Source organism: Emys orbicularis, chromosome 5 (genome assembly GCF_028017835.1).
Source record: "Emys orbicularis isolate rEmyOrb1 chromosome 5, rEmyOrb1.hap1, whole genome shotgun sequence".
NCBI classification, from domain to species: domain Eukaryota; kingdom Metazoa; phylum Chordata; order Testudines; family Emydidae; genus Emys; species Emys orbicularis.
In genome coordinates this window covers 35,996,836-36,012,610 of record NC_088687.1, presented here as the reverse complement: position 1 = coordinate 36,012,610, position 15,775 = coordinate 35,996,836, and the positions used below count along the sequence as shown (strand labels likewise).

Genomic DNA, 15,775 nt, shown 5'->3' with positions numbered 1-15,775 from the left:
AATTCATCCTGTCCTAGACAAAGGAATGTTGTTTCACAGCCTTGACTGTGCCTCCAATGTAAATTAAGCGAGGTGTGACCTAAGACAACGAAAGGCCCATTTACATGCAAGGTAAAACAAAGCCATCAGACAAGCAAGTGGGAGGAAGCTGATCACTTAATCTCAACAGGGGATGGAGCCTGCACCCATAGAAAGCCTTCCTGCCTTTTGAAACAGGGTAAATACACTTTGGTAAAATATAAACTGAGGCAAAAAGCCAATTTGTCACCCTTCACCTGAGAAGACAAAGAAACCAAGCACTTTGGGCTCTATATTGGATCCTGGCTAAGGACTGGCCAACCATGCTGCAAGAGTGACCATGGTGAGAAAACTTCTTCGGACAAAAGACTAGTTTGTCAAGTTGGATTTTAGTCTTAGAAGCGTATTTTTACTTTGTAACCATTTCTATTTCAATTCTTTCTACTTGGTATCACTTAAATACCTGTTCTTTGTTAATAAACATAATCTTGTTTTATTACACAACCATTTCAGTGCACTGTTTCAAACTGAAGAATAAAATCCTCGGTCAAACTAACAGGATGGTGCTGTGTACTGTCTCTTTAAAGGAGTAGCAAACTTGATAAGCTTTGTGAGTGATACAGAGAGAGGGGCTGAGCACTGCAGGGGAGATGGTTTTGGGGAGACTTAGAAGTGGAAGGACTCTTGGTATCACTCTGCTGCAAGGGGTAACCAAGCTGGTGGAGGCCAGGGTGAGGTCATTGTGCTGCAAAGCAGGCTGCTGGTGTCACAGTTCTGAGCCAAAGCTGTGCAGCACAGAAGTACCCAGGGTTACAGGGCACATGGTGACACAACCCCTTAACTGGTCTGGGTGAAACCCCAAAGCATCACATATGGCTCCGTCACTCTTGTACCTGAAAGCTTTCCAAGTAAACTGAAATATAAACATATTTCTCTCTCTCTCTCCCCTCCTTAGCCTGTAAGGGTATGTCCGCACAGCCTGCAGAAGTGAGCCTCCACTCCCCGTTAAACACTCAGTCTCTGAAGCCCATCCTCCTCCCTAGGCTTCAGAGCCTGGACTTCAGCTCAAAAGCCACAACTTCAAAGTGCAGTCTACACCAGGGGTTCTCAAACTGGGGGTCGGGATTCCTCGGGGGGTCACGAGCTGTCAGCCTCCACCCCAAACCCCGCTTTGCCTCTAGCATTTATAATTGTGTTAAATATGTAAAAAAGTGTTTTTAATTTATTAGGGGGGGGTTGCACTCAGAGGCTTGCTGTGTGAAAGGGGTCACTAGTACAAAAGTTTGAGAACCACTGGTCTACACAATCATTGTTAGAATCTCGGCGCGAGCCCCACGAGCCTGAGTCTGTTGACCCAGGCAAGGAGGCTCACTTCTGCAGGCTGTGTAGATGTGCCAACAGAAAAATAGCTTGATAAATGTAGAGAGTTTTGTGCATTTGTGTAGCGTATTGAGGAAAAGTCAAAGAAATAAATTTTGCATTTAGTTAAAGTGGATGCATCTGCAGTCATTTTATCTCTTGTGGGAAGTGAACTCCACGTTCTGGGTCCAGCTCCTATCCAAGTTCTGTGCCTGACATGCCAAAGCCTTCTCTCCTATTGCCAGACCGTTTCATTGTTCCAGTGGAACTTAGTAGTTGTGTGAAGTCAGTCTCAGAAGGAGAAAAACAACTCAGGAAGCTAGGGTCAAGCCACGGAGGCCTTGGAATACCAGGGGAAAGAGCTTGAACTGGAATCTGGATTCAACTGAGGATCACTACAGATAGTTGTGAGCCTGATATGTTCATAACAACCTTAGATTCTTCACTTGGCTCCATTGAGGCAGGGTGAAAAATTCCTAGCTCACCTCCTCAACTCCAGTGGTTATTTCTGAATGGCCTCAATAGCTTCTAAGTGTGATCTTTTAGGTAGTGAATCTAGACTAGAGACAGTTCACAATACAAAGTGCCTTTTAAAAGGAGGATTTTCTGAAGTGCTCAGGATTGGCCTCACTCTGCTCTGCAATGGAAGAAGAGTTAGGCCAAAACTAAGGTCTTTTGAGAATCCCACCCTAAGGGTTAGGTCAAGAGAAATGAAATTACCACCCTTAAAAGGGAAGGGGGGAAAAAGTAAATTTCCATTGCAATTCACATGCAAGGCTCTTTCTAATGCCAGCAACTGCAGATCTATTACTGATAACAAGCAGAAGACATCTTGCATTACATCGCATTGGAAACAGGCAGAAAGAAATCACCTTCCAGTGAGAATGGCTGGATTTCTTGCAAGCAGCAGCCAAAATATTCATTAAGCCACCTCAGGAGGTCCCTGGATGCACACAAGGAATAGACCGAGAACAGACAGTTTGGAAGGATTTTTTCCAAAAGCATTATTGACCTTGCCTGAGAGGGATATGGCCCTTCAGGGGAAAGTAGGCTTGAATGGCACAGTGTAGTTAGTGAAGTAACTAAAAAATAACCTTTAGAAAGAGCCTTTGAATCAGGGAATCTGTACTGTTTATTCAAATGATGGCTAAGGAAAATGTGATTATCAGCTGTCACATATTACTCATCAAGCACTGAACACTGAATAAATGGTCTGCCATGTTATGCAATTAAAAGACAGCACACAGCAACATTTTCTTGGGAACTGAACTGCACAAATGAAAGGTTTTGGAAACATTTTTCAGAATTGGGGCAGGTCTTCCAAGGGACAAATGTCAAGAAGAATCAGTATCATTTTCACTGTCACAGCAGAACTGGAGACTGTTCTACTTGGAAACAATGCAAGACAAGAATCACAAAGACTCGGTCTCTCCAAAGACAGGACTCTTGTCCAGGTAACCCTGGCCATCAGACTCCTCAGTTTACAGAGAGAAAATTTTGCAGGGTAATTCAAAGCAATACTGACAGTTAGATAGTAGGGAACGAAAGTAAATGAGCATGTCCTCCCTCTGTGGTAGAAAATCAACCTCCTAAAGCATATTAAGTGTTCTACAGACACTCACATCTAACAAGGCAATCCCTGGTTCCCATTTCGACTGCCTGCATTTAGAGTATGTCATTAGTTTCACTGCAAACACATTGCTGCTGCAATAGTATGATGGAGGTAAGACATATGGAGTGAGGCATTTCTTGCTTTCTCAGTTTGTTCCTGTCCACTTGTCTCAAGAAAAACTGATGCACTCTAGATTGAAAGGAGGGGCAGGAGAACACTGTTACTACTCTGCTCCTCCATAGCAGAGCCATACTGAGACCAGTAAGGCACAGAGCAGGTTACATAGGATACAGCTTGAGGCATGTCTAGTTGTCTTTTCACTGATTCTGCTACCCAGCCAATGAGAATAGCTTATCAGGTTCAGTTTTATATCTGAGGGTGCAAAAGTGAACACAGAGCCAGAATTCAAGAAAGTTCTGGGACAGATTTTCACATGCCAGGTACCCACTATTGCAACCAGATTTTCAAAATAGCTCAGCTCCCATTAAGGCACATAAATGAGGGCCAGATTTTTAAAAGAGCTCACTACCCATCTCTGAAGTTATTTTGGTTGCCATATAAAATCTATTATTATGTTTGTTGCAAGTATAGTTATATAAAAATCCACACATGTACACATGTTTTATTTCTCCAAATAAATTCACAATACTCAATTATTTCAACCCACAATAAATAATCAACAGGATGCTTAAAATGTTCCAAAAGAAAGGAATGATCTAACGACTCCACATTCGACTATGCTTCCAAACTTATTTACTTTAAATTAATTTTTCAAAAAGCAAAGAAGATGAATCCTACATTTTATTACTAACAAAGATTTTGGAGGCTTCCACAATAAAATAAAGGTACAAATTTCCTTTTTTCCCTGTTTTAGAAAGACCAGAAAAGGACGACAGTGTTCAAGATTAGTTTGAATGCAATGTGACAATGAAAAACCAATAACTTCCCCTATAAATCTTAAATAAATTAACTACATTGAAAAACCCTCTCATTTTATGTTAATACATGGTTTTAGTGTTTATTAGACTTGAACAGTACCCAGACTTACTTTTCTGATGTCATCTAAAGTGTTGATCTCTGGAGACAAGCCACCATGTACACACAGGAATTGTTGGTTCATCAGAGCAGCCAAGGGAAGGCAGTCAAAGGCATCCATGCAGGCATCATATACTCGTTCTGAATACTTTATTTTACCTTTTGGATAGTAAGATGGTATCAGAAGATGGTGTTCAGTATTTTAAATAAAAAGATTACTGTAATTTAAGGACTTGGTCCTGCTCTCAACTAGAAAGGGCCAACAGACTTCAATGGGAGTAGAACTGTATCATAAAATCCTAAATAATATTTTACAGAAAATAAATCACTGTGCATACTGAGTCCCCCCACACACACATTTTGGGCACTAGAGATCTGGGTTACTTTTACATGCTGTTGGGAAAATTCTACATAATTTAATACAGATGAAACTACTAAGATTCTATAGAACTTCAACAGCATTCCATAGAAGTTAGTCTAAAAGCTTATAGAATTTAATACAGATTTTTTTTTCTACAGAAGTGTTAAACCAACCAATTTAATACAGAATTATATTCCTGTTAAGAAATTCCATAGAAAGCTTTGAAATTCTGTAGAAAAGTTATTATTCTCTAGTAAATGATTTCCCATAAAGAACAGCTCTATGCAGAGGAATCTGAACTTTAACCCACATCCTTGTAATTAATTATCTGCAGAAACATCACTGTGAAATGAATGAGCTAATACAATGAATCCAAAATGTTAATTTACCAATATGCATATTAAACTCAGTAAACCATGGAGCATTTGAGCCAATTAACATTTTTTCCCATCCTTTATGTTAAAGTGGGAATGTGGACCCATGCAATAGCTTCAGTTTATATTACTGCAGACACAGGTTATTCATTGTGCAAATCAAGGTCTACAGCCAATAATCTTTGAAGTATCCCAGTATTCTTTAATACAATAAAGGAAAGAATGCCATTTAAAAAAAAAAAAACTTACAAGAAATGCATGATACTGTATGTTTATACTTCCAATTTAGAAGGGAAAATGCCCTATATTAAGTAACAATCTTTTAAAGGGATTCTTAAGCTTTTTCATACCATAGATTAAATCTTAATTGAGGCATTGCCTAACAAACTACCTGCCCTCCCAACTGCATAATATCCCTGGTGGAGGACTACAATCCTACTCCAATCTATATTAGCTTACCTGGAAAGGTAATGTTAAGAAGTGTTATTTGTTCCGACCCCAAAATGAAGGAAGAGATAGTGCACAGTTGTACACTAAGAGACCAATGTTAGCAGAGACACCAAGACAATCATGCTTTTTGTTTTGTAGGCACACTAGAAGCAAGGAGCACAGAAGTGCAGAAACTGTGGCTTCCCCAACATCTACAGTATTCGATGAAGTTTCCCCAGGTATCTTTAGACTTCCCATGATTGCAAGAACACAGTCCCTAACCCCTTCGTATTACCAATCCTTTCGCTTGTCCATTTTGCCATATGTTGAAACAGAGATTTTTGTACTATATTTTTTCCTTCAGTGGGTTTCCCCTTAAGAGAAGGATGGTTTAAGGATGCAAAATCATTGACACTAAGTACTACGTGAGTACTTACTAAGTAACGAACAATTACAATGTAATATGGAAGAGGTTGTGAATTTAAAGCACACTTACATTCTTGTTTAAATGTGAAATACTCTGTTAAATGTCTACATTCATGATTCCCACGAAGTAAAAACAGTGTTTTGGGATAAAGGATTTTCAAGGCCCACAAATACAGCACACACTGTAAAACAAAAACAAAAACATGAAAATAGTCACAGTGATTGACAAAAGTATAAAATATTTTAGCCTTGTTTCAAAAGGTATACCCAGCTGTTCATATATTTTATGCAGATTGTTTCTCATGCTTTAAGGTAGCTTCGTAGCAATTATTAGGCTTCAATGTAGTTGTATACTCTTGCTAAGTGACATTTTCTTTTTACACACATTTGTGTACCACAGCTCCTGAGAATTATCGTCTTGCATGTCCAGGGAAAATAAGACCATTCTATCTTGGAGGGTTGGACAGAAATCTGCCATGGAAACCATTTCACAGGAAAATCTGCATTTCGTGACAGAAGTAACAAAATATTGTCCTGGAACAATTTCATAAGCACTTGTGAAAAATCACTGAATTCATGAAATTGAAAAATTTGTATACAAAAAACTTGTAGAGAACACTGGCAGTTTTGCACAAGTCTGGAGTCAGTCAGTCAAGCAGAGTTAAGAAACCCATGGTTTGTCTAGCTCCACCCACCATGTGGACAGTGCTGGCAGGTTCTAGAACCTCGAGCAACAGGGTTTGGCAGGCAGCTTTCCGAAGTCTGAGGTGAACTCATGCCACAATCTTTAAATTAAGGTGCTCAGCACCACTGAAAATTAGGCCCTTTTATAACAGTACATAACCACAGGCACACAGATTTGAAAATGTTAACCCAATTCAGTAATATTTGGGTTTTAATGAGATCAATGTCTATTGCAGGAGAAAAAGAAAGTGCCTGAATTCAGGTTTTAGCATATACAGTAAAAAGACTTTGATTTAATCTACCAAATGTATTTATTATACTTTTTTTAAAATCTCACTTGTACTTTAACAGTATTTGGTTAATGATCTGGGAGTTGAGAGAGTTTGGTTTTTGAAGAATTTCAATTTACACTTTGAAACCCTCATGCTTTTAGTGAACCATTTTTGGTGATTCCATTCTCGCTTATAATTTGACATTTCTTGGTCATAAGGAGGAAGGGGATGAGGCTATTGATGATCTTTTTAATCTCTGAATGTTTCAGTTTCTACTTTGTTCCCTCCTATGTTAAAAATGAATTTAACTCTTTCATGCTCTTTGTAAAACACGCTATTTATTCTGTATCTATAGTTACATAAAACACAAACACCAAAGCGAACTTTCTCTTGAGTTTAGGGCTAAGTATGTGTAAAGGTCTGGAAGCTTGGAGTTTATACACACAAATTTTCCTGCTTCCATCCCGGAGGTTTGGAGTGCAGTAAATAAAAGGAGCAGAGAACGCTACCTACAGAGCCAGTTGATCCTGGGAATTCTGGCACAGACTAACTCCCTCAGACTGGAGAGTCTGCATCTACACAGCACGCTTCTCAGCTCACCCAGCCTCCTTTCATCCTCTGGACAGTACACACCTTCTTGGGGGTGCGGGAATGGGAAAGGATGTCAAAGTGCAGAGGCAGAAACCAGGTAAATTAAGTCAGACATAAATCAGTATTAAATTACTGTGGACATCCTGGAGAGTTATGTGCGTATGGGGAGGCAGAACTCAGCAATCCTAGGGTTCACATCTACCCACACAGAGAGTACCTCTGGGGAGCCTTCTGCAGGTTTCTGCATCTGTAAGGACTCTTTGAGCATTACACTTAAATGAGGATAGAGGTCTGATCTCAAAGGATCAACATTAATTTTATCTGAATAGCTTGACCACGACTGCATCTTTTGGCTTTATCATGTGTTCAGGAGTTCTTGAACCCTTTGATCTCTTTGGGTGTGTTACACTGCTTAAATCCCAAAATATCAAGCAGTGCTAAGAAAAGGAGCTGAATGTCACACACTTCTAGATTACAGTGAGAGAAAGAGAGCTCTAGTTTTTGAAGTTAACCTCAGGCTATGGCTCTTGCAGAGTCATCTTATCTTTTTTGATACTTCAAAAATTGGGACAAACGCTGCCCACAGACTTTATTTCATATGAGAGATGCTTTGTTAATAAAAAACTAGAGGAGTGTAAGCCTTCTGGACCTCTTCCATAATCTATCTATACTGTGAAGAGGTTTTTCAATATTTTTTTAAACGGGACAAGAAATTTGCAAGATTCAAAAAGTAATTCGACACATACACACACAGAGATAACAGAATATCCAGCGTTATAACAGTTGATGCAAAAAGATGAGTTTTGGGAGGGAGATAAAGATTGTCTTAAGCCTGCAACATGGAGGTTTTAGCTATTAAGTAGTAGGGGGAGACTTCCTTGAGGCGACAGATTACCCCACATTTACCAATGGTGTGGTTTCTTGCATCTTCCTTTGATCCCTCTGGTGCTAGCCAGTCAGACAGAATACTGGACTAGATGACCTCCTGATCCAATCGGGAAAGTCCTTTGTTCCTCTGATACTGTTACGCAATTCAAGCCTAACATTTAAATTATGTTATTTTTAACAAAATTTTACAATAGCTAATAGGTTGGGTTTTTTTAAGGTCCAAGTGTTACTTTTAGAGTTAACCTTCCTCTATATTATTTGCATCCCAAACATTGTTCTCATTCACTAGCACTGTGCTAGTGAATGAGAACAACTACTTGATAAACCTATTTTCTCTGTACAGACTAAATGAAATGCAAACTGAATAAATGGTGAAAAAAAGGGGCCTAATTCTCTACTGCCTTGCACCTGGTGTAATCATTTATGTCTCAGCACAGTGGATCAGCATTCACATGGCACTCCCTGTTAGTACCCAGCCCGGAGAAGCTAATGATCCAACTAGCAGACCAAATTCAGTGAAGATTCCTGGTCACGTGCCACGTGAGGCATGTTGGGCGTATGCTAAGAATAACAGTGACTGCTGAGAACATGTAAAAAACAACCATTCTGATTTCATAACATTTTCTATCCACTTTGCAGAGCTGTTAATGACTCCAGAAGGTGCAAAACTGGAGGACTGATTTACATCAGCTGAGGATCTAACCCTAGCTATTTAAAATTCCCCTCAGTTTTAATAGTCCACAGTATTATTAAGGAGACAAAATAGGAATTTTGTTTTTTGTAAACATGATTAAAAACTGAAAGTATTCCTTTAACAACAAAATGATACACTCCCTCTCGGGGTTTTGCATGAAGAATATGCATTATTTATATTGATTTTCCTCTGTGGTCCTTTATGACAATTTATAGCAGTGACCTCCCAGTCTGGTCACTGCTAATAGATCTCTGAACTGTTTTCATATGCTCGCAGACTGAGTTTATAAAAAATGGTGAAGTATTTAAAATATAATTTAACAAACTGCATCATGTAGTTTATGCTTAGTGTCTTTCAGTTATTTCTATAACAGACGTGCTGAGTTTATAAAAGTGAAAAGGTGGCTTTTCTACCTACCAGCTAAAAGTCAAGTTGTTTTTCCCCCCATCATATGCATCATCATCCCTAATAATAAATTCTGCAGTAATGAAGCCAGGGATTTGCACAAGCTTAAATTTTCACACCACTAGTGATTTTCAGTGCCCAACTTGAGACACCTTAAAAGGGGCTTGATTTTCAGAGGGCAGGTGTGCTTAGCACTTTTGGAAAATCAGGTTACTTTAAGGCGTCTCAAGTTAGGTACCAAAGACTACAAAAGCCACTGTTGAAAATGTAGGCCAGCATATTAACATTATGCCCTCAGAGACATTTGTGTAACACAGTGTCTCAAAATTCTAATTTAGTGTGCTATTTTACTGATTAGCAGCTAGCTCACTCCCTCTTAGCTATGTTGGTTCTACCTTAGCAACGGAAGTAAAAAATCTTTTAGCCAAAGTAGTCAGTTATGACTGAACACACAAACAGGAAGCACGTCTGTTGAACAAGAAAGTACCATATACATAGTTGCATTTCAGAATCGAAACATACTTTAATGTCACAACATTTAAACCTGACCTTTCCCCTCTTGTAAATGTGATTGTGACTAAGTTATATTTTGTTAGTATAAATCTGTCATTAAATGGTGAGACTCAGGTTTCCTATCACTGAAATCTGCTAGTTATTCTTCTGTTAAAGAGGCCACCTTTCCCCATTGAAGGTTTGTGTTTCTTTCTAAAGAAGACATTTTATTCTAATTATAAGCCTGGTGATTTTTCTCTATGCAGATACCAGGCAGATCTGACCACACTGTATACAGAATCATAGGATTAGAAGGGACTACAAGGGTAATCTAGTCTAAACCCCTGCCAAGATGCCAGATTTGTAGTGTCTAAATATGGTTGATCACAAGGTTTTATTAAAACCTAAGCAGCATCTTTGTCTTCTGGGCATTTCCTTTGTTTTAGTCACTCCTCACCCACCGTGCTCCCTCAGGGCCCCATATGCTACAATGGGGTGGCAGTGTTCCCTCCTGGTTAGAATGCAGCACAATGGAAGGACTGCTTTGTTTTGCTCCTTGTTTGCCACTGACTCAGTGTGTGACCTCAGGCAAATTCCTTAATGTTTTTGTGCCTCAGCTAACAAGTCTGCCAAATGTAAATCACAATATTGATTTCCTCACAGGGATGCTGTGAAGCTCACTTAATGTTTGCCGAGTGTTTCCAGTTCTCTGGATGAAAGGTGCTATAGAAATGCAAAGTGTTTATTATTACTATGGTGAAGTGGTCTCACCAAGGTTCTTATTAAATGTAGCCATATCATGCAGAAGTAATTTAAATAAAAAAAAATCATATTTAAAATCTAAAGTTTTGACAGGGTCATCCATCAACGATATCTGTGCAGTCTACTTAATGCCTCTTTTATTTAACAGTTAGATGTTGTGGATTATTCCTAAATCTATCATTAAGGCTTTGAGAAACATCAGAAAGACCCAACATTGCCAGTATCAAGCATTCAAAATTCACGAGTGCGATGCTGAAAAAATCACAAGCTTGTTTTAATCATCGGGGAATTAAAAAAAATTGATTATTTTTATTTGCCTTCAGGTTTTTGATCATGTTTTCTAGTTTTTAGGATCATGTTTTAAGGATCACGTTTTCTAGTTTTTCTCCATAACCATAAGGGCTAGAAACTAACTCTTTTAAAAACAAAAGCTGAGATTCTCACATAATAACATGACTCCAGGAGCCCGAGCTTTTAAAAAAATATCAACTTGTGATAAAAATCATGAGAGCTGGTAATACGGAGGAATTTACAAAACTAGATAAATGGGCAACACAATAGCACATGATAGTCACTGTGGATAAGTACAAGGTATTGCACATTGAAAGGAATAATGTGAGCTATACTTGCACTCATCTTTTTAACAATCCTTTATTTAATCTCTAAAGGACTGTGGACAGTGTATTATCAGCATGGCCCCTTAACTCTAGATTTATATGTAGACAAAGCCCAAGTTAAAAGTTGTACCATTTTAAGTATACCAGTAAAAGTGGTAAACACCTCTAGTATGGAGGCAGTTATATCGGTATAAAAATGTTTATACTGGTATAAGTTAAGGAAAGGGGAATACACTATATCAATATAAGGTACCTTTAGACTCATAACTGCACCAGCACTGTAAGTAGTACTGGTATCACTATTCTGGTTTAAAAAAAAAAATCACACCCCTATCTGAAATATTTATACAGATACAAAATCTGTGGGAGACCAGCCTTCAGCTCTTGTCCTACAGAGGAAGAGGGTGAAATTCTGAACTCACGGATGTTAATGGCAAAATTCTCATTGATTTTAATGGTGCCAGGATTTGTGTGCGCGCGCAGGAGTGGGGGTATGCAGAAGGGTCTGTCTCTTAACTCAAGTTCTGCCTGAGGTTGAGGGGGGGACTTGTAGGAATTGGCGTTTCTCTAGTGAGGTAAGTTAGTGTTGAGTTGCCTTTTTGTGAATTTCATTCTGTTTTATCTTGTGTCATTTTGTATCTGATGCACATGCATCCAGAGGTTACATTAGGCATATTTACAATTTAAAAAGGCAAAAGAATTGTGTTGCTGATGTTGTGGAATTTTTAATCTTCCCTTGTGAAATCTACAATGTAGCCATTCCTTCTCCCCCACTCACTCCCCGGGCCAGAATCAGAGTAGTTTTTATTTTAATGTGTTATTTGAGAAGCATATTTTAGACATTAAGTTTTCTTTTTACCATCTGTTGAATATTCCCAGGCTGCTTTATCATCTTGTTTTGACACTTGCACGCTCCTTTATCACCTCTAGGCTTAGTTACTGAAATGCTTTCTTCTAACTGGTTTCCCATATGATTTTATTTTAAATGATCATATGCAAAATACTGCTGCTGCAGTTATTTTCCTTTCTAACTGCTCAGCTCATGCAGTCCCTAGTTCATTCCTTAAAGAGAGACTCTTTTTAAACAAAACAAGGTGAACTAACAAATAATCCAATTCATTTTCTGAAGTGCTTCACTTAGTTTTTTAAACAAATACTTTAGGAACTTCAATTGGAAGTTAGATTTCAGTCTGAACTTCTCTCTCTTGAATCAGGCCACCTTTTTATTTTGTAATCCCAAATTTGTGCACTTAGGACCACCTGGTCGGGCTCAATTTGTCCCAGGGACATCTCTGCTTCTGCACGTGGATTTATTCTGCAAACAGGGGTGAGGGTAATGATGGGGTGGTCAGCTTCCTTCATTAAATAATTTCCCTCCCTTTCCTGTGGCCCACAAAGGGCTCTCTGTGTGTTTACAATCTGCTCAGGGGAAAGGGGTAGGAAAAGCAGGCAGGGTATTAGGATTGCATCATCCTTCCACCTGCCCCCACGGAGATTACCTGGAAATCATAACAGAGCTTCATCTGTACCTTTTCCACTCTCTGCACATGGGAAGAACCCCTTCTCAGGAGGCTCTGCTAGCATAACTCCAACAGAGCTGCACTGCCAGGCATTGCAGGGAGTGGTGCGGGCCCCGAGAGATGGTGGAGACCACATGGGGCCTTGGAGAAAGGGAGCAGCCTCTGAGAGTTTTGGGGACACACCTGTGACTCAGTCAATGGGTGTGGAGAAAGCAAACCTCCTCCTCCCATTATTGGGGGAGCTCCATGAGGAGATCTTCTTGGAGATGAGCTAGGCTTCATTCTTTGCTTCGGCAAAACTCCCATTTGATGTCAGGCTAATTGAAAGCCTGTTGCTTCTTCATTAATGTACACCGGCATGGTGATATCATTGTTACCATACCCCGCCCTGGAATATCGGAATTGAGTCTGCTATTGTTCAGCGATACAGAGGACATTGACTTGCCCTGAAATAAAGAGATGTTTCAATCTGGGCTTCTGTGCAATTTGAAAATAGACCATTTTGGATCTAGGATCCTTCACCAAAATTGGTGAAAAATAAGGCCCCAGGGAACTAGAATTGTAGGCATGGGGAAAGATCTCTGCAATATGCAGAGGAGAACCTTGGATATTTAAGGTATTTCAAGAACAGCCTTATTCACTCTGCCAAAAAGAATAAAATAAACACTTCACACAGGAAATCTCATCTCCCAGCCCAAAAATATTTATTGAGAACTAAGCTGTTTACTGGAAAACAGATTAGAGAATTCAGGCTACTAGGAAAGGTTAAAGGCACTTACTTCCCCCACATGGCACTGGAAAGTGGGTGAGGGGGGGATTTGGGAGATAATAAAATAATCTTTTTTCAGCATTCAGTAAAAAAAAACGTATTTACCCAGAATGTACTTGACAACAGTATTTACTTGTATGCAACTTATTTCTTGGAAGCTGTTGATAAATAATTTTTAAAAGGCTGAGTTCACATAAGGATTTAAAATTTCAGATGCTTCTCTAAACCAATTTTGGTCTGGAAGTCAGAGTGGAAATTTCTGAAGATCAGACTCTTCCCCAAGATTTTCAGAACTACTTGGTTCATGCTGGGAATACCAAGGGCCAGTTTCTTCTGCAATTTCAGAGACTGTTTCCAGATGATATACCAGCAAAAGCAGAAAAGTATGTAAATTTATGAACCTCAAATACTCACATTTTGTTTGTTTTGAAGTTTGAGACAATTTTTATTTTGTCTGAACTGTTTTGCCAAACCTGTCAAAAATGCTAAAAATTTCTCTAATGAAATTTGATGAAAGATTTAAGCCTCTATATATTTCTGAGTGAGAGCAAGGATGGGCAATTATAAAATTTCATTTAAATAAGTATACAATATTACTGCATTAAATTTTGTGTACATTGTAGTTGTCAGGTTTTTTTTCCCCCTAAGAGTTTGGTGAAAAGCACCATATAAATATATATACATATATGATATGGCATAGGCTACTAGGGATTTGACCTTCTGGATGATGTAAGAGAATTAAGAGTTTTCAGATCGATATCAAAACTTTTGACCTGTTTCCTGGCTCTAGGTACTGTTAGTGCAGAGTCACTCATGTCACCACTATTTTTTGGATTTAAAAGTACTGGCCTGTGTTATTCATTTGGGTCAGTTTTATTCATGACTGGACTGACTTTGCTTGAAAGGGCAAATTGAGAGCTCCATACTGCACTGTTAAAAACCTGAAACATTCCACAAACACGGAAATGTTATGAGTAGTTAGAGTCTAGGAAATGAGTTTACCTAATCAGATGTTCTAATTTGCAGAAGATTATTATTCTACGTAAAGAAGCACTGAGGAACAACCAAGGGAAAAGAAAAGATAGATAATTGGTGGAGAAAGTCTCAGTCAGTCACAAGAGGCTATGCCTTGTATCATTCTATCTAGAAAATAAACACGCTCGTTTGTTTCATCCGCCTATGATAACTTGTCTTTTAGGCCTTGATCCTGCAAAATCTTAACTGTGCTTAATTTTGCACATGTGAACAGTCTCGCTAATGTCAAAAGAAATACCAACCTGCCTAAAGTTAAGCATGTGTGTGTCTCTTTGGAAGACTGGGGCCTCTAGGCTGTAAACTCTGTGGGGTGGGGACTCAATTTAATATACATCTTTACAGTACCTAGCATAATGGGGCCCTAATTTGGTTGAAGCCTTTAGGTTCTACTGAAATAGAAGATTAATAAATAGTAGTTATTATTATTGTAGGAAGCAGCAACAATTTGACACCTATACAATAACTCTTATTCTCTGGGCATTTCCTCTCCTAGGTTAGTTTTTAACTCATTCTCTCATCCCTGCAAGCTCCATTCACTTCAAAATAACCATTTCTTCTGAAAACATTGCAAGTGCAGAAGATAGGAGGAAAATCTAGATTGAAAAAAGCATATATATATATAGCAATAGCTGGATAGTAAAACAAATTTTAATTGTTTATTAATATTTATCCAAGGTGGAAGCCAAACTCAAGCAGCTTAATGGGACCAAGTTGGAGGGCCCAGCCCTCCATCCATAATCTCCATCCATGAAAATTAAAGGAATTGGCACATGAAATTCCAAACAATACCAAGGATTTTTAATGAATCCATAAACTCAGTGGTCATATCCTATAACTGGAGAATTGCACCTATATTTAAGGGAAAAAAAGTGACCAGCAAGTTTGACCTCAATTGTATGAAAGGTCTTAGAACAAATGTTGAAAGTGAGAGTAGTTAAGGACATAGAAGTAAAGACTAATTGGGACAAAAAAACAACATGGTTTCACAAAAGGTATATCATGCCAGACTAACCTGATCTCTTTCTTTGAGAAGATTACTGAAATCCAGGTAGATAAGATCTAGAAAATCAGTTAAGTATTTGGTACAGTCCCACATGGGACATTATTAGTTAAACTGGAGAAGATGGGATTAATATGAGAATTGAAAGGTGGGTAAGGAACTGGTTTAAAGGGGAGATTATAAAAGGTCATGGTGAAAGGCAAACTATCAGGCTGGAGGGAGGTTACTAGTGGAGTTCCTTAAGGATTGGTTTTGGGATGGATTTTATTTAGCATTTTCATTAATGAACAAAAAAAAAGGAGTGTTCTAATAAGATTTGTGGATGACAAAAGTTGGGAGGTATGGCCAATATGGAGGAGGACTGGCATATCATACAAGAAGACTTGGACAACCTTGAAAACGGGAGTAATAGAAATGGGATGAAATTTAAAA

The 15,775-nt window shown here is 38.7% G+C and overlaps 1 protein-coding gene across 1 annotated transcript in view; it reads right to left on the bottom strand.

The window, feature by feature from the left end:
- Window positions 1-15,775, bottom strand: part of PPP3CA (protein phosphatase 3 catalytic subunit alpha) — a 302,711-nt gene that overhangs the window by 72,949 nt on the left and 213,987 nt on the right. Inside the window, exons 4-5 of the mRNA XM_065404734.1 lie at window positions 5,685-5,796; window positions 4,038-4,183 (exon numbers count right to left, since the gene is read on the bottom strand). Of these exons, the coding sequence (XP_065260806.1) occupies window positions 4,038-4,183; window positions 5,685-5,796 (258 nt within the window). The remainder of the gene's footprint in view (window positions 1-4,037; window positions 4,184-5,684; window positions 5,797-15,775) is intronic.